Source organism: Melospiza georgiana, chromosome 19, assembly GCF_028018845.1.
Source record: "Melospiza georgiana isolate bMelGeo1 chromosome 19, bMelGeo1.pri, whole genome shotgun sequence".
Lineage (NCBI taxonomy): Eukaryota > Metazoa > Chordata > Aves > Passeriformes > Passerellidae > Melospiza > Melospiza georgiana.
The window spans coordinates 11,378,841-11,401,024 of NC_080448.1; the positions used below are offsets into that span (position 1 = coordinate 11,378,841).

A 22,184-nucleotide genomic window follows, 5' to 3' on the forward strand; every position below is an offset into this window, starting at 1 on the left:
ATGGAGATGGGGGCTCCGCCTCCTGCACCTGGTCCTTGTCCCACTGGAGTCAGTGGGATGAAAAAGCAGAGCCCCAACCAGAGCATGGTGTTGGTTTCAGAGGAGCCAAGTGGGTGCAAGGCACACCCCCTAAATACCTTGTTTTAAAAATCCTGTCTGTGCACACAAGGACAAGGAAATGGGGAGACAAAACCATGCTAGACTGGCTGCATAACAGCCACTGATGGCTTTAATTAAAGCCCTCAAGTCAGTAAATACACACGGAGTCTGGTCCAGGGAGGTACACAAAGCCCACAGTCAGCCCAGTAACACTCCATGAACATTGCCATTTAAGCAGTTTTTTGTTTAACTTAGATTTATTCAATGACACATGCATTTCTGGACAGATAATCTGAGTTCCAATGAACAACTTTTATAACCAAATATGAGAAATCCGTGACTGCAATTAGTCAATTAAGTACATTTCTAAAATACATGACTAGAAGAAAATCGGAGCGAGAGAGAGAGAATTCTTCCAAAGAACAAAAAGAAACATTTCCATTGGTAATACTCCTGGCATTGATGAGTATCAGAGGGGAAGAAGGGCAGCAAGGAGACATGATGAGGAAGGAATAACATCATCAACCCTGTCCACAGAAAGTCCTCCAGTTTCCAGTCTCTCCAGTTCATCCAATAATGCTCGGCACTTTCACGAATGGTGAGAGCTCCCCTGATTTACAGAGATTCATCTCTCAGCACGAAAAAAAAGCAGAGAACAGTTGTGAAACCTTGTGCTTGACCCAAGATGGCTATAGGAGTATTTCTCCTCACCCAACCTCCTCCTGAAGACAGCGAGAAAAGAAGCTGCAGAGCTCTCAGGACTGAAGATGGAGCCTCTTCGTATTGCACAGGAACACAGAGTCAAGATTTCATGAGGATGCTTCGGGAAGGTTTAAGAGTCATCAATATTCATCAGGGTAACGAGAACCATCCCGGGAGCTGGCAGGTGACAGACACAGCTGGATTGACGGGGGAGAGGCGGCTCCATCCCCCGGCTGGGTGTGTCCCTGCATCACTGGGGAGTCCCGCGGGGAACAGGCTGGACGTGTCCCCTCCTGGAGCGTCCCCGAGGGGCGGCGGCTTCAGGGGAATCCCGTGGGGAACAGGCTCAGGGGCTGGTTCTCGTTGGTGGGCAGCGGGGAGCGGTAGCCGTCGAAGTTGCGGGGGATGCTGCCGCTGGTGGAGCCCGAGCTGTTACTGAGCGTCTCTATGCTTCCCTCTCGCTGAAGCTCTGCAAGGGAGAAAGAGAGAGAGAGAGAGAGCAGCTCCCGGTTAGAGTTTGGGATAAACCCCCAGAGCCGTCAGACAGATGCTTTACTGACAAATCCCTTTGTTGTTGCATTGCTCTGAGATTTGCTCATCGTCCTTTCCTGGGCTGGTTGGGGAATGGCTCCTGAGGAACGCCAGCTCCTGCTTCCACCTCTCTCCAGATGGAGACATTGCTGCTGCCCTTCCCTGGGGCCGAGGGGACAGGACAGGGCTCCATGGTGGGGATGTCACAGTTAAACTCAGCAGGGTCTGAAGGGGACAACTGCAGATGATGGAAAACGCTGGGAAGGGCCATTGGCAGAGTGTGAACCACTGCCATTCCTCACTTGGAAACACCAGGACTTTCCACAGCCCTTAATCCTGCCCAAATGGATGTAAACAACTCAGCTCTTTCAACTCAAAGAGAAAATATCCCCTTTCCTGAGCTGTGCCCCAAAGCACAGAGGAAGCAGCCTGGCTGTGGCTCTCCCTATCCCAGCCATCTCCCCTTGCTGACCTCCAGGAGCCTTTGGTGCTCCCTCATCTTCCAGAGGATTTCTGGGTGTGCAGGGCATGGCTTCCAGCCCTGTGAGCCACTTGAACCCTGCAGTGGGCTCGGTGGCCACACTGGCAGCACTCAGCAGGGACAGCAGGCAGAGCCCCAGGGAGGGCACAGGAATCCTCCCCCAGGGTGACAGTGGTGACAGGAGACACAAAATACTCTGGGGAGTTGTGATGTGGGACCCCGAGCATGACCTGGTCTAGGGATGGGGTGGGGACAGGAGTTCTGGGCAAATTCCTCTGCTGCCAAGGGGGAAATGGGACCTGGAGGGGCTACAGGAGAGCTGGAGAAGGATTTTTTATAAGGGCATAGAGTAACAGGACAAGGAGGAATGGCTTTAAATGGGAAGAGAAGTTTAGAGGGGATACTGGAAAAAAATATTCCCTGTGAGGGAGGCGAGAGAGCAGAACAGAGAAACTGTGGCTGCCCCATGCCTGGAAATCCTCAAGGCCAGGTTGGATGGGGCTGGAAGCAGCCTGGGATGGTGGGAGGGGTCCCTGCCCATGGCAAAGGATGGAATGAGATGAGATTTAAGGTCCCTTCCCACCCAAACCTTTCTCTGGTTCCATGTACGACTTGTCTGGAGTGGAAAGGAGCCTCAGGAGCTGCAGGGGCAGTGCTTGCTCTGCTCTCTGCTAAATCTGCTAAACATTCCTGCCCTTCCACTGCCTCACCTGGGATATTTAACCTCCTTTAACTTTGCCTGCAGTGGGACCCTGTGATAAGGACAGATCTATACACAAAGAACAGGGAACAGCAAAAATTCAGCTTTTCCCTAAAACGTAAAGTATCCATCCCAGCCCAGCATCCCAGGGCACTGCAGCCCTGCCCACACCTGGCACTGAGGGCTGGGGGATTTAATCCCTTATCCAGGAGGGAACCTGTAAGGAGATAATCTGCCCAGCATACACGGAAAACAAATCAGCAGGAAGCTGATCACCCTGCAAGCAGCGCTGGCAACGACCTCAGCTGCATTCAGCACCATCTCCTGCCAGTATCTGGTGAAGGAATGTCCATGTCTAAACCTCTTCATTTTCCTCACATCCTCACTCTCCCCTGAGTCCAGGAAGTAAAAACAGTAATTTAAATCAGAAATGAGTGGCGTATCCCACACTAATACTGTGCTTATCCTGTCTGATTTGGGGCTTTCATCTCCCTCAGCACACAGCTGGCTTTGCTTAGAGGTCCCACGTCAGAGCTGGGGATGCTGGGCAGTGCTGCTGGGCTCCCCCACACCCAGCACTGCTCCTCCTGGGGTGATCCCACTCTCTTTTCCACCCACAATGGATTTCCAGGCAAAGTGTTTCCAGCACGGCAAGGGAGAGGGACAGAGAGAGGAGTTTTGTTTTCCAGTGGCTCCTGTTCGTCCCTGGGGTTGAGCTCCTGCCTGGTGTGGGACCCTGCACCCTGTCTGGGTGGGATTTGGGTTTTTCTGGGTTCTGCAGGAGCTGGCAGCTCCTGTCAGCTCTGCGGGGCCTGCCAGGGGGTGGCACTGCAGAGACTGATGCCAGGCAGGGAAAGGCAGGGAGCAGGAATCCGGGATGCAGGGCTGCGGGCACAGGGCCGGGATGGATGCAGGCAGGGAAGGGAATCCTGTCCTGGCTGTGTCCCACAGCTCCGAGCTGTCCTGAGCTCCCCTTGCAGCTGCCAGGCAGGAAAACCTGGCAATTCCCGATGGAGAGGGACAAAAAGCAGGGCACAGGAGGGGCAGAGGCTCTGCAGAGCATTTCCCAGCCCAGTCCAGGTTAGGGGGTGCCAGGCTAAAACCCAGGGAGCTCCCACATGCGAGCTGCCATCCCTGGGCACACATTCCCCATGGAACCCCAGTGCTCTCTCACAGCCCAGCTCTCTCTCTGGAACTAATTACCAGGCAGGCAGACGAGCAGTGAATTCTGATACCCGAGGAAGCCCTGGAAAAGTGCTTGGCTGCCACAGGGAGCTCTGCTGTGCTCAGGAAATTGGGCTCTTGCCCTCACCCTGGCTGGCTCTGCAGCCTGGCTGGGTCACACCAGGGGGGCAATTAGCCATGACATGGTCACCAGGGACCACCTGCCCACACAGCTGAGCCTGCACACAGGCTGAGAACAGCCTGTGCTCCCCCAAACTGCTCTGTTTCATTAATAAAAAATAGTAATAATAAAAAAAATCCAGTGTATGTTATTATTGTTCCTCCCAGCCCCTAGAGCAGAGCACAGGAACATCAATGAGATTCCCATGGGAAGCACAGACCAGACTGGGAATGGCTCCGTGGCATGGGGACACCCTTCCTGTCACAGGGGGAAAACTGCAGGACAATTTCTCACAGATCTGGAGAGACCAAGCAAGTGCAGCAGGAGCTGCAGGGTGGGGCTGTCAGGAGAGACAGGTCCCTAAAGCCACCCTGGGATGGGACAGCTAAAAAACCTGGAAGGACCTGATGTCACACAGTCAGACCACTGGGAAAACACAAAACAGGAGCAAATCTCCATGAGAAGGAGGGGAGTGGGTGTCAGGAGAGCAGCAGGACTAGGGAGCAGCAGCACCCCAGGGCTGCCCAGGCAGTGATTCCCTCCTCTCCAGTGGAGTTAGGCCAGGAATGGACTTGGCCCCAGCAAGTCTGAGGGTTATTGTATCTGCATTCCCCCATGCACACACTGTCGAGATGTATTAACTTCCTTAAATGTACCAGTGAAACAACCTCTTATGATACACTTTAATGAACTTGTACAGTAGCCAACAAATTGTGCATCATATAAAACCCATTCGGCCTTATAGACTCCCTGGCTATTTTGTAATAACTGCAATTTGCTTCTGCTGAAGCAAGATAACCAGGGTTGAGAAGTCAGGCTCTGCAGAAACCTAAATATTTGATTTGGGGGGGAGTGGGTGGGAGAAGGAAGAAAGGGGCCTCTGGGAGCTATTTATGGGGTCAAAATAACATGAGACCTGCTCTTCTTGTAGCATTTCCACCATCAAGGAAATGAAATACTGTGAGAAGACCAGCACTTGCATTATTTTGGCCCCATAAATGGCTCCCTGAGGCTTTCAGAAGCCCGTGAAAAACAAACACAAATACAAATAAATGCTAATACTGGAAACGTAAATACTAAAACCTGCCCATGTCCCCGGAGGAAACAAATCACAAAGTCCTGCCTGCCCTAAAAAAAAAAAAAAAAAAAAAAAAAAAGGGAAAAAAAGTGAAGGAGCTGGAACATCTGCTGAAGCCATGAGGAGAAAGTCACTTCAGGGGAGCTGGGAACAGCCCTGCCTGCGCTTTTGACAGTAACAGTAATGGGCACTGCTGGCATCACCCAGGGTCCCAGAGAAACGGGATTTTCAGGGCACACACACACTTTGCACCGTGCTGGAGGCAGCAGCAGCAGCAGCAGTGAAAATCCTCGTGGCTGCTGGTGTGGGATGGCAAGTGGCCATCCTGAGTCCCTGGGCCAGCCCAGGGCAGCCATCCCCTCTCATGGCACGGCTCTGGGCCTGGGGGAGCACTGGGACAGCAATGGGGCACCAGAGGAGCTGGGAGCAGATCCTGGCTGCTCCCTGCCTGCCATGGGTGCCAGCAGGGCTGCCCTGCAGTGTGGAGGGTGTTCCATGAGCAGCCGGCAAGGAAACCTTGTAGGAAAGGTTTATTTGTGCTGATATTCCCAAGTGCCACGCTGCAGCCGGCCTGTGCTGTCCCTTGTTCCTCTGCCCCAGCCACGCTGCTCTCCTGAGGTGCCTGCTGAGGTGGAGGGAGGAAGAAGGGGAAGAGGAGGAAGATGAGGAGGAGGAGGACGAAGAGGAAGAGGAAGAGGAGGAGGAAGAGGAGGAGGAGCTGCTCTGGGCACAGCCCGGGGTCTGCAGGCCTGGGAGAGCGCTGCCGCTCGAGGCCCAGCTGCACCCTCCATTCCAGAAAGCTCCAGGAACTGTCAAAGGACCCCATCAAATCCAAGGTACAAAGGCCTGCCAAGCCTAAATGTGAAACCATTTTATAGGGCACATTAATTCAATGCCTGAAGAAAATCTATACAGGCCTCTTTTGCCCGGAACACTCATAAATTATGCTGCCTTTCTTAGCCGTGCCGCTCTCCTGTAGTGGCCCACTCGAAGCCCTGGTATCTCCTTTATGTCCACTCAAAAATCTCCTCTCCAGTGCATTATTATTTCTTCTAATGGTTTTTCCTTTCTCTCTGTTTGCCTTTCCCCTCTTTAAGCCCAGTTTCAAAACATCCCAAATCGTTTGCTGCAGGAGCTGACCCTTTCCTCTTACCTACGGAGGGGCTGCCCGGGATAAGTGATCCAATGACAGCAGCCTGATGTGTCAGGGCAGCGGGAAGCGGCAGCAACTCTGAATACAAGAATTATTCTTCATCATCTCAAACTGTCACAACACATTACCCTCAAAGCCGCAGCTCGCTGAAGGAGTGACCCTGCACTGAATGGGAGAGTGCTCGGGGAAAGAACTAATTGTAGCCTCTTTTCACACGTCAGTCACTTTTCACAGCACCGAGCCTTTCAAGCTCAACTAATGTCAAGTTCCCTTTTCCTTTTGCTGGGCTGAGTATTTCTGATTTTTAAGGATGGCATTTTTAAAGGAACAAGGTCTCCGGTGAGGGATGAGGCCGGGGAGGGGAGGGAAGGAAGCGTCGCAGTGAGCATGCATCAGAAAGTCCATCAGACGCCCCAAGACTCGTTAGGAATTAGACAATTAACAAGTAGGAATGCAGGAAGTGGGGTAATGGCCAGCAGAGCTCGAATCTCCTCGATTTCATTTCTGTCATTCACAGCAATTACTCTGGAGGACTTTTCAGGCTCTGCCGTGAGGGGGAATGTGTTCAACCCCTTCCCGAAATGTGGGACAGGAATTTTCCAGGGCTGGGGCACAGACACAAGGTGCTGCTCACCAAACCCACCTCTCCCCATCCACGGGGGCTTCTGAATAAACTAAATAAGCTAAAAGGCAAAAATTCAAGCCTGTTTTTAAAATCAGACATTTCCCTTTCGTTTTGGAGGAGAGTCCCTGCGGAGAGAGCTCTGGGAATGCCAGCCTGGTCCATGATCTGGGGCAGGCACACATAAGGGCCCTCCACAGCTCCTTGTCTGACTGGAATCCTGACAGATTCTGTGGCAAGGATATTTTTTCACCCTTACATTTACACAATGCCCATCATAGGGGACTTGCAGAACTGACTGGGGCTTCCCGAGTGTTATTTATTAACTGTAATGAATAATAATTATGGAGCTTCTGCCATCTGGATTCTCATTCAAAAGGGCCCTATTTAAAAGGAACGCTAAAAGGCAATTTGTATTAACACAATGGAAGTCTTGAGGATCTCTTAAACTGTTTGTAATTTACACAACGCTCCCCAGTGAATGGGTGAGTTAAACATTTTAATTTCCCTGATTGCTGCTGAAGGGAGCGGGATGTGCTCCCCCCAGGAGCTCACACGGGCACTTGTGCAGGAAAGGCTCCATCCTTCAGGATTCAGACAACATCCCGAACTCTGCTGGGTGCTTCTGGCACTGTTTCTGCAGGAAACATTCACTCTGAGCATCATCCCTGTGCCCAGGGCAGCGGGAGCTGCTGCTGGGACACACAAGGTGGAGAAGAACTCAAGAACTGATGTGAGCTGGGAAACCACACTGGGATGAGGCAATATCAGAGTACTGGGAAATTACATCAATTACATCGCTGCTACTGCACTTGGAGGTTTTTCTTATTTCCCTTTTTATTTTTTATGAAATGCAATTATGCTAACGAGGGAGCTCTAATTATAATCCATCTCCAGCACCCTTGGCGGCTGCTCGGAGCGAGGGGCTCTGGGGATCTGCTGGCAGGGAGGGCACAGGGGGGCACTGCACCCCCTGGGCAACCTGTGCTCTTGGGGATTTGGATGAACAAAAATTGTAATATTCAACTGCAGTGAAATGACAGCACTGAGTCCTCGTTAAAAATCTTAATTTTTCCAAGTTGGTTTTGATTTAAGATGGCCAGAAATTTCTGGGCAAATGTGTGTTGCTCCTTTCCAGAGGGAGCACAGGCAAAAAGTCAGTTCCCAGTTTTATATATGGCTATGATTACAATTTCCCAGTTTTATATATTGCTATGATTACAATTTCAGCTTATTATGATAATGTTCCAAAGTCAGTTAAAGCTGCTCTCTGCCCCAAGCCTTGTTCACCTGCACTCAGCACAGTGGGACTGACTTCCTGCCATGCTCTGGGTGACAGCCTGACACACCTCAGAAATGCTTATTCTTCCTTTTTCATAAACTCAGCAGATTCACAAAAGAGATTTTAAACTCTTTTCAAATGAGGAAATTAAAAAAAAAAAAATCCTGTCATCTGAGCATTGAAAATCAATTCCTGTGTTAAAACTGTCTCATCCTGTCACAACCTGAAAGATGCTGAGATGCCACAAAAGCACCTCCATTAAATTTGCAAGTAAAGAAGACTCGGAAACACTGCCTGAGCAACTTCTGTGAAATCAGGATTCAGTGGCCTATGTAAAATATTAGTTCCTGTCAAACTGCCTTACAGTAACTCCAGTGCTGAATCCACCCAGAGCTGGCTCGTGCCATGCACTTGGAGATGAAAGCTGGCATCCTGGAACAAAGGTGGCAGCAAGGAGATGGGGAAAGGAGAGATCCAGGGGAATGGAGACAGAGCCTTGTGAACATCAGAGTCCCTCTGAGAGCCCAAATCTCATTCCTAGTGCCTGATTTCACTGCAGGGATGCCAAACAATTTAACACTTGCACAACAGGGAGGACACCTGAGCTTACAGAAATGCCCAGGTCTGCTTCAGTACAAAGAGATCAGTGAGAAAAGGACAAGACTTCCTGCAAGAACTTCTAAACAGGTTGTTTACTCCTTTAAAAAGAGCAAATGTGACCTGAGCCCATGGAGTAGGAGACCCAAGACTCTGGCATCTCGCCAGACTTGACTCTGAGCATTTTATGGAAGGTTAAAAGTGCACCAGATAAAGGATTGGTATTTAGAGGGAGAATATTCTTCAAGATAGGCACTTTCACAATGACTTCCAGTGCTTTTAAAAAATAATCTCAAGTTTCCTAGAGCTGTATATTTTTGTAAAGAGGTTTAGGATGTTTTCCTACATAAATGGCTCTTCAGAAGGATGAGTTGCCCATTTCAGCCAGCATGTGAAATCTCAAAAGCTAGGACAGCCAAATAGAAAATAATTTCTGCAGCCCATCACATCCTGCAAGCCTACAACTCCTTGTGCAAGATTTACAGATGAGGTTTTTGAATGAATATGCAGCAGTGCTTGGGTTTAAAGGAATTCTGTCTTACCCCATCCTGAAAGTTTCACTGTGCTGCTACTCCAAATTCCTGTAAGATATCCTATGTGGAATACATGATTTCCTGTGCCAGCCAGCGTGTGTGGACAAGTTTTTGGATGCACTTAGGCAGAACTATCTTGCATCTTTGGTTACGCAAGCAGCACATCTGTGTATATCAGACCAAAAGCATTTGCAGAGAAAACACTGTATTAAAATTCCTGAGTTTGCTCTCTCATTCCCAGGGTTATGGGAGTGCCTTGGATTGCTCAACACTGACCCCTCTGTCAGCCTCTAGTCCACGAAGGAAATTACAAATGCAAAGTGAAATGCATGTTTATGACACCTACCACGTCCTGCACCCACTGAACCCTGGGGATATTGCTCAGAAATGCTGGAGGCAATGCTCCTATTCCTGGAACATCTTCTGGCCAGAGCAGGTGTGGATCTGAGCATCCCCCTTCCCTCCAGAGCTGGAGTCACTCGTGTTTCAGGACACAGAGGTAAGGACAGGGATGGCCAGGAGCCCCCAGCGAGTGCTGGGCTCAGCCAAACAGTGCCAGCAAAAACCTGGGTTAGGAAATGCTGCCTGAAGGTCAAACCCACAAACCTGGTGATGACCTCGGGGTCTGAGCAGTGACTGCTGACACTCTGCATGAGAGTTTCACACCTGACCCTCCAAATTTCAGTTCCTTTCCCATCTAAGACCTAATTCTCTCCTCTCTGTGATGCCACCTCAGCATTTGGCCTCCTTAAAGGCAGGAAGGGAGCCCTGGGGTGGACTCAGTGCTCAGAGAGCCTCTGTGCAGCTCCCACATGTGCTCTCTGTGCTCTGACACACACGCACTGCTGAGCTGATTTTAAAAGTATAGGATTACAAAGCAAAGCCATTCTGGCACAACTTCTAGTGCTTCTGACACAAAGTGGCCTTTTGGGCCAGTCAGAGGCTCTGGGCTGCTCCCCTGGTGCAGATTGATGCTGAGGAGGAAGCTAGACCAGACTGGAATTTGGGTTTGATTCAAAGGAAAAGTTAAAAAGTTTTGGGGGGGGAGCAGATGCTCAGCTGGTCCAAATCAGGAGAGTTTTGCTGAAGCTCACGAAATGATGTCACCCCAGGCTCAGCCCTGGCTGCTCATCTAAACACTTCAAGGCTCTTGAGCTGGGAGAGCTCAGGTGGAGCTCAGGACCAGTCTCCTCCTCCCACTGCCCTGGCAGAGGTTCAGTGTCACAGGAGCTCCAAACCCATCCAAACCATCCCAGCTCCAAATGCAATTTATTTAGTCTATTCGCTCAATTTTTAAAAAGATTATGTTGACATGGCTGCTTCAAGCAGACCAGCTTTGTAAACACAGCCCTGATTTTACAGAGCACTCAGAGCTTGCAGCCATTCCCTTAAAATCACAGCTCTACCTTGACTGAGCGTTAACCCAGCCTGGAAAAACAGCACGCAGTCTTGTGGGCTCTTTCTCTTGCAGGGCTGCTTGAGGCTCTAAATTATATTTATATTTATATTTATATTTATATTTATATTTATATTTATATTTATATTTATATTTATATTTATATTTATATTTATATTTTATATCTATAATTATTTTCATATTTATAGTTATATATTTATATTAAAATATCTATAGAAATAATCTATAAAATTATAGATATAATATACATACAATAAAATATATTTTAAAAAGATATAATATATTTTAAATACATATTATATTTAATAGATATTTATAAATATAGAAAATTATATATTATATATAATATATTATATATAATATATATAGTATATAAATATATAAAAATATGATTTTTCATATATATATATTAAAAAAAAATCTCTTATTTACATAGCTCCAAATTCTGATGTGGGACATAAATATCAAAGAGCCTTGATAAAAATGGCATTCAAAGCTTAATTTGCCACTTTGTTCACGGAGCTGTTGAACACAGCAATTCACATTTGTGCTCCTGAAACCAGAAGGCAGCTGGAAATAGTAAATTCAAGGTTTTTGCTTTTTGAAAGTCGTATTTTAAAAATTGTTCCAAGCACTGATTCTATTACACTCCATCTTTGTAGCTGCACTCTTACAAACGTGGGGATGAGCTGCAGCTGGTGGAGGAGCTGGTGGAAGGCAACCCTGTGTGAAACCTGAAAAACCTAATGGCAAACCAAGGCATTCCTCTGGTCACAGCCCCCAGAAAAAGCAATTTAAATCATGATTCTGCCCTGTATTTAGGCACCTGGCAGTGAAGTTCACACAAGTGCCCTCTCCTTGTGTTATGCTCCTCTGCAGACTTTTTGCTCCCATTTTGGTGGGTGACCAGCCACATTTCCAAAAGATAAACCAAAGAGAAAACACAGTCCTGGCATGATTTAACCAAAAATTTTTTTCCAGAGGGTGTGGATAAAAGTAGCCCTGAGTGGAGGACAAAAAGCACCCCAAATATAACATCAGGGATCTGTCCCTGCACAATTCACCTCCCACTGCTGCCTCCGTGGCTGCAGGAGAGGGAAGAAGGCTGCAAGGTTAATTTGTCTCTTGATTTGTGCTTCCAAATTAATTTCTACCTGACAAGGTGGGGAACAGCTGTGCCATGTGGGAATAGATGGGAGAAGCCACCCATGGGGATGCTGTGCTCTGCCTGAGGAGAATTCCAGCACAGCAACACATCCAAGCCTCTCCACAACACAGGGCAGTGGAATCTTTTCAGGAAAATTCCATCATTTCCATTTCCACCCCAACCAGGGCTCTCCATCCCCAGCCCCTCTGGCTCCTGCATCCCCTGCTATGCCCCTGAGCTGGAGCAGAGCCTTCCCACAAAAAACATCTTTGGAAAGGGTCAGAAAAGTGATACTGACCCTTTGTCTTTCACAACACCATCGAGTTTTGGTGTAAACACAGAGTTCATGTCTTGGGCAGTTACTGAGAAAGTCACTGGCCAAGGGAACAACAAATAAATATCCCAAATAAGTAAATAAACAAATAAAAGAAGATGGTGTTTAAGCTGTGGGGGTCTTTTTGGGAAATGGCATGAAATGGGTCACACAGAAAAAGGCAGCATAACTTTTACAGAGCCCCATTTTTACTGAAAGAATCTCCCTTTTGGAGGCTCAGCTACCTGCATGAACATCTGCAGGGGGCTGAACACATTCCCCATTTATGGGGACCCTTCAAACAGGGTTTTCTTCATTTTCAAAACGTTCCAAACCAATTTGTCATTTTCCTTCCTCTTCATTTTTTTTTTTTGGTCAGTGGATGGTGCACACAAAATTGAGCAATAATAACCAGAGGAGGATGAAAACTGCAGCTTGAGAAGGAGCTCAGGATATGATTCCTCCTCACCGGATGCCTGGAAGATGTCACTGAAATTCCCTCTCCCTTAGTGCAACCCGTGTGGAGCCAATATGAACTCCCAGCAAAGTGCTTAAAACCCCATTATTTATAATAACTGTTAAATGATGAGACATTGTTTACCCAGATTGGAAGATAAATTCTCACTTACAGAATGCTCGCCTGACCGTCCTGAACGTCATCTGGTTTTTATTTAAATGCAAAATGAAATTAGGCTCCCAATAACACAGCAGAAGAATTCAATAAGATGGGGCTTTTCACTTACAGTTTAATATTAACATTTTCCCATAAATGTTAATGAATAAAAGTCTACTGTTTTATATATTATCCATGGTGGGGAGACAGCAGGCTAGGGATGGAAGGAAAGCTAATCTTTTCATACCACAAATTAGGATATATACTTCAAGGAGGACTAAGTGTTCCCAGCATTGCCAGGGACCTGGCCCCAACCCTCCTTCCCCTGGGGGCAGCCACCAGAGCTGATCCCATGGGGATGCTCAGGGAGTCTCCACTGATCACAAGATCCTCCCCCAGCCCAAATCCCTTTGGCTTTGCTTCTCATTTTCCCTGGCCCTCTCCTTCTGCCTGCACACTGTGAACATCAAACACCCAACACCATCACTGTCCAGCACGTCCTGATGCTCTCAGACTCCAGGATGGAGAACAAGGCAGGATTACTGGGAAAATCAGGTGGCTCTTTGTGTGATATCCTGTTAGAGAAAGGGACAGGGCTGATGGGAGGTGAGGGCACAGCTGCAGGCCACAGTGACAGGGAATGATCCAGCATCCAAAGGGAGAAGCACCAGGAGCAGATCCTGTGCTGGAAGAGGGGCTGGGATTGCTGGAAGCTGCAGGGCCACAGGGTTGGCTCACACTGCAACCTTGCATTGCCTTGGCACTTGACTTCCCACTTACTGCAGAGGGTTTGCTGTGTTAATGTCTATTTTGCTGTTTGGTGACTCATACTTCACCCTACCTCTCTAATTAGTGTTCATTTAACAGTTTGACTGCTTAACAATTTATTGCACAAATGGGTTTCCATTCCACAGCCTGCTCTCCCATCTCCCCTGGAGAGGGGAATGCATTGTTTATGAGATCTCTGTGATGGCCTGTGCTGCACATCCCAAAAATCAGCAAATACTCAACGGCTCTCTGGGGCTGCTGGGCTTGGGAGGAGGGACAGGAACTGTCTTGTCTTTATTCTGCCACCACCTCAGCAGCTGCAAGAGGTTTTGGCTCACAAAACAGCTGTAAAAATACCAGTCCTGGTTCAAATGCTGGGACCCGAGGGCTCTTATACTTACTGAGAGAGATATGCCTGCCATAAGTCATATCCTACACAAAAACACCATAGAAAGACTCCTAAAAGGAATGACAAGGTAATTATAGGAATTACAGATGGAAAAATCCCCTTGTCTCTGCCCCCTTCCCAGTGTGGGACCGCTCGGTGTGGGGCAGGCTTCAGGCCTCAGACTTTTAAAGGGAAGATTTAATAAACACTGAGAAATATTTCCAAATATTTAGAAAACCCAAAATAACACATTTCCAAGCCAAGCTGTGCAAACAGAAAATGAATTTAGAAAACTTGTTAAAAACCCAACAGCTTTTGCGTGCACCAAAACATGTTTGGGTAGCAGGAATCACCTCGTGGGCAGGATGCTGCAAGCAGAGCTGGAGGATGCTCAGCCCTGGTGCAATACCTACCATGGCTCTCCTCTTGCTGCCCCTGGAATCACCAGCAGAAGCCTCAGGGATGCAAAAAGCTCCATGCTTTAGGAGGGACTCAGCAGACAATTAAATGTGAGCAAAGCCAAGCTAGACAGGACAAAGCTTTGAATTTTCCTGTGAAATTCTGGAGCATTGCAGTTAATTTGCTTAATCATTAGGAGGAAAAACCACAACCCCAAGCAAACAAAACAAAAAAAAAAACCCAACACAGCAGCAAATCTGCAAGGAAAAAAGGGAATTGTGTCTCTGTTCACTGCTTTTGAGACAAAGCACTGGAAGAAAAATGTCCAGTTCCAATAATGTCATAACCTGATTACAGCCTGACCAGAAGAGCTAAAACACTTGCAGAACAATGAGTAAGAAATTAAGTTTTAAATTGAGTGCTGGCCCTATCTCGTGTCACTTCTTTATGTTCCAGTGGAAAGGACAGTGCTGAGCTCATTTCATATCGAGCAGAGTGAGATGCCTGGATGCAGACACCATTTAGTCATCTCCTATATGTTCCTCCCCATTTCTTTCTCTGGGAGGAATGACAAATCCAGGAATGTGACTGCACTTTGTTTTATTATGATATTGATTTTCCCTGCAGAGGGGAAAGTGCATTTATCCCCCAGGTCTGTGTGCTGGCAGGGAAGGGTTAACAAAATGTTTATCACAAAGCTGGCTTCAGAGTTGAAAGTAATGTGATCAGTAATGAATTTTGTGTTACATTAGGTTGTATAAATGGACAGACAAGCGCAGACAACAAGTGGCCAGGAGTCGGGGCTAATCTAATGATGTAAAAATAGAGACAGCACCAATTATACTTGGGGCCAGCTCAGAGCTCCTGCAGGGACTGCAAATGAATAGGTACAAATCAAATTACTGACTAATAGACGCACTACAAGAGAGGGCAGTCAATGCTAAATACATTAGGGCCTTGTGACCTCTCTGCTCTGAACAGCAGAATCCTAAATTTGACTTAAAAAAAAAAATCAAAGAAACTCTTGCTCATTTAAGGAGAGCAACAGAACAATGTTATTTGTGAAATGACTTGAGACACTTTGATATTTTTTGGTTTGTCCCCCTATGGCCATGTTAGGTACATGGCCCTTGGAAAGCTGAGAGAGGGTTTGCTTTTAGAACAAGGGAAAATACTTTTTGTGCAAAAGTTAAGACCTGATAACAATACAGTTATGTTACATACCAAAACATTTCAAAGCCATGTGCCTCTTTGTGGTGATGTTTTTTACTGCTACTTCACCGGCTGTGTCTGTATCAAAAATAAAATATTTCTTAAATAAAAAGGCCTTGATTTAATAAGAAGAAAAAGAAAAGGAATCTCCCCACACCACAGTTGATAATAGGCAAATGCAGTTGATCAAGATTGTTATCAAATGGCAGAAAGTCAGAGGTGTCTTGTGGCATCAGTGCTCCCGTTAGAGTTTTCCTACAAACAGCAATGAACCTGAATTCACATCAGAAATATTCATGGTATCAGCATTCACACCCTCTCCCCCTGAAATAATGCATGACCTGGAAGAAATTCCAGTAAAACCTCCCAGGGCTGGTGGCAAGATTGGATTTGGAGACATGGGAAACTACTGGGAAATTAAAAATGTCCTTGTTGGACCTGCCCAGGGCTGTGGGATGGGGCTGCTCAGGGACACCCTTAGACAGGAGAGAGTAAAAATCCCACACTGAAGTGTCTGAAATCCCAAAATGTGTGCAAGGCCAATGCTCCTCTCATCCAGTACTTCCAAAATGGTGGCTCCTAAAGAGTCTGAATTTTCCTTTCTTTTCAACCAGGCTCATCCAAATAAACCTTTTGTAGGAAGAACTGAGCTCCCAGACTTATTGGAGGGGGTAATTTAATCTCTGACCCTGGGATGAATATTGTGAAAGTTCAAAGGCTGCTTTTAGCATCGATGTTATTTGATCCACCAGTGGGTTTGCTGCCCAAGCTGGTTTTGCACTGAACCTATGCAGAAATCTCCTGGCAGAAATGCTCTTCAGGGGGAAAATAATTTACTTTGTGTATCTGTAGCCCATGTCTGAGTTAGGATAAAACACAGTTGAGGAGAGAGAAGGGGAAATTGTCTTAGAAAGATTAAAGAGGAAGGCAGAAAGGAAAGAAGGGAGGGAGGGAAGGAGAGAGGGAGGGGAAGGCACCACTGAAAGCTCTACCTCTATAAAGGGTTAATCCCATTCCTCAATGTACAGGTACATCAGTGTCCAGGTGGCTGCTGATCCTCGAATAAAGCCTGTGAGCATGGATATTTTCTCCTCTGGACAAAACCCCAGGAAGGATGGTCCTGGAACAGCAGCCACCTTGCTCTCCTCCCTTTGCTTCCACCTTGGCCAGGCACTGCAGGAAATGTGTGACTTCCCTTCTCCAACCCCCAAATCTCTCAGGAAGGTTCCAAACCCATACCTCTGCAAAGCTCAGAGGTGTCCAGACCCAAGTTAGGCTCAGCCTTGGGGCTCTGGCTGAGGACCAGGACCCAAAGTGCCCAGAGCCCCAATCCTGGGTATCCTACAGGCCATTCCCTAACACACATCTAATTAGCTCCACTTACTTACATCCCATTAATCAGGTTAAAGAGTTTGCTTCAACATATGAGCTTCCTTCAGCACATTATGAGCCTGTTGATGAAATTTGGAAGGAATCCAGGCAGTTTCCTGAGGGCCAGAGGTGCTCCTCCCTGTGCCACCTGTGGGTGAGGGCTGACCTGGAGGCTTGCAGGAGTTTTGGAAGAAAGATGCATCTCAAAAACCATCCTGCTGCTCCCCTACCATAGGCTGATTTCAAATATTAAGCCTAGAAGTGATCAAAATACACTGGAAAGCTTAAAAATGTACTTGCTGAAGGAGTAGGTAAGCAGAGGATTTATTAATTACAGTATTTTTGGAGGGAAAGATTTCTAGCCTGAGCTGATAATTCCTTCCTGTCCAGTTTGAGTGGAATCCTGTCAGGGATATTTGTCTTCTGGAAGCAGAGTTTCATAAATCACAGTCCTAGGGTGGTTTTTTTTTGGGGGGGGGTGGGGAATGCAATATGAAGCTCCAGCACACACTTAAGAACTGCACTGCAAATGTAAATATTGTAGCTGCTTGAAAACAAAGCTTTGCAAGCAAAAGAGGGCACTGACCACTAACATTTGTGTCTAGACTTGCATAATTTTTTTCTTTTCAGTGAGAGTTTGACAGAAACTGGAACAGCAAAAACATCTTTTTTGCATCTTTGCCAATTTATGCCTTCCTTGGAATTAAATGTGTATCTGGGCTGACAGCTTATGTACAGCAGACTCCACTTCAGATAGACATGGGTCATCTGAATAATTGGATAACAAGGGGAAAAGCTGGTTTCCCAATCAAGCCAGCTAGCTGGACAACTGCAGTTATCATTTAGGTCACAAGGAAAGGAGGTTTTTGGGGGCTGTTTCCAGCCCTGGTTCTTCTCCCACCCTGTATCCGACAGCCCTTGGCACGGAGTCAGAGGTGGAACAGCCCCATCCAATCCCCCTTCCTGCAATGCCAGATTATTCCTGATGTTTTCAGCATCCTCCAGCTGGATGTTGGTGCTGTGACCAACTTTTGGGTATTTCTGCCTCTGCCAGTGGCCAGAGCCAGGTTGGTGTTGCCACCCCTGCTTTGCAATGCAATGGGGCAGGTACAAAACAGAGATTGTGGGAATGTCAGCTCTCCAGAGTGGTCTGTGCACCACGAGCACACACTGCCTGCACACCCCTGCAGCCTATCAGCCCTGATTTCTATATAAACCTACGTGTCAGCTATGCCCTAACAGTTAAGGCATTAAAAGAATCTACTTATCTCCTGCCATTAAGTGCATGTCAGGACCAGTCGAGCACTTGACAAAGTCTCACTGTCCACCCTACTGCCCAGTTTGTGTCCACACATTGGACCCCAGCACTGCACATGCACAGATCTTCAAATTCCCAGCTAGAAATATTCATTAGTTTGTGCTGAAGTTTGAGTAAGATTTTGCAAGTTTTGTTAAAACTCTGCAAAATCCATTTAAGGACTGAAGAGAATGCACAGAGCACAATCAGAGGTTAAAGCATGCAAAACATAAAGGCGTGAATAAATTAAACTATTTTAGGATTATTAAAAGGATTATAAATTCCACAATTTTGAGTCCAATGCAGAAATATAAACACTGGTTTTGAAAGAAGCAGCAAGACAGAAATCAGTTACCAACAAACAAACCTCCAGTGTCCTTTCTGCTGAACTCTTTGCTGTCATTTGACTGTGGTGAGTGGGCAGCAGAGAACCCAAGGAGGAAAACTGAGTTTTTTCAAAGATAATTCAGTTCAGCCAAGCTTGGTTATGATATAAGTGGTTTGAGGGAAGTGAAAACTCTCCTACTTGTTATGAGCCAACAAAGACACCTCTTTTTTGAAGTGAGGGTAATGCAGCTCCACGCTTATCTCTGCCCATTTATTAGGCAGCAGACAGATGAGAGCCCTGTGGTGGAATGGTGCTGGCAGCCAGCTCCAGCCCTCTCCCTCAGTGAGTGCAGCTCTCCAGGTACATCTGAGCAGGAGGGAACTTTTTCTGTCTGTCTGCTAAAGAGGAACAGCTCAAGAGCTGTTAGGGGATGGAAGTGGAAAGGGCACGGGAGTTCACCCTCTTATCACTAGGTTTTCTCTGCTGCTCTGAGTCACCACATGCCCAAATCCTGAGAATAAAGTGTGTTAGTGGTGGAGAGAGTCCCAGGACAGGCAGGGCAGCACAGAGTGTTAATGACAGGGAGAGGAGGGTGCTGGGATGGGGTGAGCTGGGTCAGTGCTCATGTTACTCATTATTGCTGCGTAAAATCGCTGCTCTGAGATGGCATCTATCTTACACTCATTAGGGAGATTTATGGGGCTGGGGCAAGGGCTGGGAGAAATCTCTCTGGATGAATATTAACTCAGTGATGGCATCTCTATAAACAGCTCCTTTCTGTCTTTACACCTGCAGGACTCTGAGCCTCATGCCAAAGAAGCTGGCACTGGCTGCCATCAGCTGGGTTTGGTGAAAATGGAAGGAAAATACAGAGCCCTGTCTCTGACAAAGTTCTTGCTTTACAATATAATACACTGTCAAGTCTCCAGGGCAGCCAGTCACCCTAACCTGGCACATCTGGAAGGCTTCAGCTTTCAGAGGAGCTATTCCCCTCACCTTTCCCCTTCCACACACAGCCTGAGGGGTGCTGACCCATTATCAGCAGTGGACACCCTCCCAAAGTTCACACTGATCACAGCCTGGGTCAGTGAGTGATGAAATATGTGCCTTTCTCTATTTTCATAGCCTGCTTCTTCCACCTTCCCAGCCCTTTACAGACATGAGCTGATTGAAGTCCACACCAGCAATGTGAGGGAGGCATCTCTGTCCTCAGTGCACTGGTGGCAAAAAGCTGGTGAGGATTTGCACCAGAGTGCAGCAGACCCACCCTTAGTGCTCAACCAAGCCTTTCAGTTAATTCCAACTCTAACTCCTTTGGTTTCATCTCTCTCAAGATGGAAAGCAGAGGAAGGACAGCTGGCAAGGTGACCAGCTGGGTTATGGAGGGGTTTCTGCTGCCTGGACCTACAGACAAGGGCTAAAATCCTACTCCTCACATCCCCCTCCTGCAGGCTGTGGGAAGCTGCTGCAGTTTGGTACCTGCTCCACAGAGGGCAAAGTTAGGATGAGCCCTGATGGGAGAGGAGCAGGGAGAGCTCAGAGCAGCACAAGGCCCTCAGTGATACATGAGGGCAAGAGCAAAAGGAAGAGACAGCTCCTGCTCTTCCTGGAAAACCCATAAGTGGGCATTCTCACACCTTGCTGCTGGTTTCTCCTCTTTTGCCTTCCCAGGGAAGCTGCCAGGAGAGTGACAAGTGAGTTGGCAGCTGATGTTAGGGGCCAGCATCACTCTGAGGTGTTTTTACTGGAGGTGTTTTTTGGAACAAGTAGAAATTGATGGAGACAATAAACCCACAGTAACTGTGCTTTAATTCCTGAGCATCTCCTGCCACGAGGCCCCTCCTGACAGCCTAATCTCTGATGTGCCATTCCATTTACTTAAACAGATGATACAATTTATCAATATAATGGACACTGATGAAGATGGATTAATTTGGATTACAGAACCAGCGCTTCACAGTGGCTCTATTGAGGACACAAAATGAGGATATGTGTGATGATGGCATTGTTTGGAGCAGGGCAGCAATCTGCACTGGAGGGGATGCAGGGGAGCCCTTGTCCTGGCTATATGATAAGGAAGCTTCATGTGCCAATATCTCAGGCTGTGTTTATGTGATCTACCACTAAGTTCCTTTTAGAAATGACTTCTGAGATCCCCACAAAGAGAGAGAGATAAATAGAGAAATAGAGAGAGAGGGGGAGAGAGAAGCGTACAGAGAAAAAAAAGCGAAACTTAAAAAAAAAAAAAATTAAATCAAAATCACCATTGGGTGAGATGTACGTGATCTCTGATCACACCTCTTCTTTGTACCTGTTCCTGATCCCACCATGTCCCTGCTGGGGGACTCGCACATGGCGTCGGCCAGGCGCTCGCGCAGCCCCTCCTCGCTGGGCTCCATGGAGGACATGTGGCGCAGACCGAAGCTCTCGGGCCAGCTCCCACACACCTCCAGCAGCGTCACGCTCCGGTCGAAGGCACCTGTGGCACACACAGACACAGGGGACACGTGAGGGATGCTGGGGGAAATGGCTGCTGGCTTTGGAAATGCAAAAACCTTAACAAAAATACAACAAAGGAAAAGTTCGCGGCGGTGGGAACCACCCCTCGTGGATACCATGCTGCTGGTTCATCTTCAAAATGGATGTTCACCCTTTTATACCCCTGGGGTTTGATCACCCAGCCCTGGCCCCTCCCAAAGTCTATCACTCAGCTCTTTTTTGCCATTTATCGGCGCAAACTGCTTTCCTGTAACTGGATTGGAGGTCAGGTGTTGCCTGCCTCACCCCCTAAGCATCCCCAAGCTTTTCCATTCCCACCTGCCCTGTGGATGCCATGGGACAGAGAGACAAATGACAAGTGTTTCTCACAGTGGATTGTGAGAAGTTTTAGGGAGCTGGAAAGATGTGATAACCTGTTGGCTATAAACAATTTGCAGGTAGTGTTTTTCTCCTTTATTTTTCTGTTCCTCTCAAGGACAGTGTCTGAGAAAGATGTTTCTGTTAAGTTAGCCAATAGAACAGAATCTATGGTACCACTCCATAAAAACCATGTGGTTCTTTTGAATAAAGCCTTCTTTGCCTTTGCTACCATCCTGCCTCTCACCTGTTCCTGTCCCAACCTCAGTGCAAGAGTGACACTGGCCCAGGTAAGGGACACCTGTGCAGCCTCATTGTACCTGTCCTAGACACCCCAGGCTGTCTGATGGCAACAATAGAGAGGAAAAGGGAACCATGGGGAGAACAGAGGGCATCTAAACTACAATAACATAACTATACATCACTAAAGCTTTTCTTAATATTCACCCAATAGTTATCCCTTAATTGTGAGAGTCAATTATCTCATTATCCATCTGTAACAGACACCCTGGCACCAGCTTCCTCCTGTGTGTGCTGGTTTTGGGTGCCTGAAAAGCTGATTTTAGCACATGAGTTAAAGGTTGGTGTTACAGCACAGCAGAACCCTAAGTATAAACCAACTTCTATCAAGTAGCTGTAATCAAAAAGGTGAAATTAAAATATAGATTGGTATTAAAATACATAATAAATACATACTGAAATTAAAATACAGACTGGTGAGAGTCAGGAAAGCAGTACAATAACACAAATGTAAATGGCATGCAGGTATTTTTATGTTAGACAATTAGGAATTATTTTTGATCAGTCTTCCACTGGGATGCTGCAGAGATGCTTCTTCCCCCTCCTCATCTTGGACAATGGAAAGAGTAATTTTGTCTTTGCTAATGGGAAAAAAATTTACCTAAATTCCCGTTCTTGCTCTGAAACAGAGAAGAAGCAGAGCTGCCTTGTG

General features: G+C 47.1%; 1 protein-coding gene across 8 annotated transcripts in view; it reads right to left on the bottom strand.

Moving 5' to 3' along the window:
• Positions 1 to 337: 337 nt before the first annotated feature.
• The window catches only part of BCAS3 (BCAS3 microtubule associated cell migration factor), a 293,863-nt gene continuing 272,016 nt past the window's right edge, over positions 338 to 22,184 (bottom strand). For 3 of the 8 annotated variants that reach the window (XM_058037737.1, XM_058037735.1, XM_058037736.1), the window contains 2 exons: positions 20,688 to 20,855; positions 338 to 1,270 (listed from right to left, as the gene is read on the bottom strand). In XM_058037737.1, the coding sequence (XP_057893720.1) occupies positions 1,122 to 1,270; positions 20,688 to 20,855 (317 nt within the window). In that variant the 3' untranslated portion in view covers positions 338 to 1,121. Of the gene's footprint in view, positions 1,271 to 15,392; positions 15,459 to 20,640; positions 20,856 to 22,184 lie in introns of those variants that run through there. The other 5 variants (XM_058037743.1, XM_058037740.1, XM_058037738.1 and 2 more) reach the window with 5 other exon arrangements.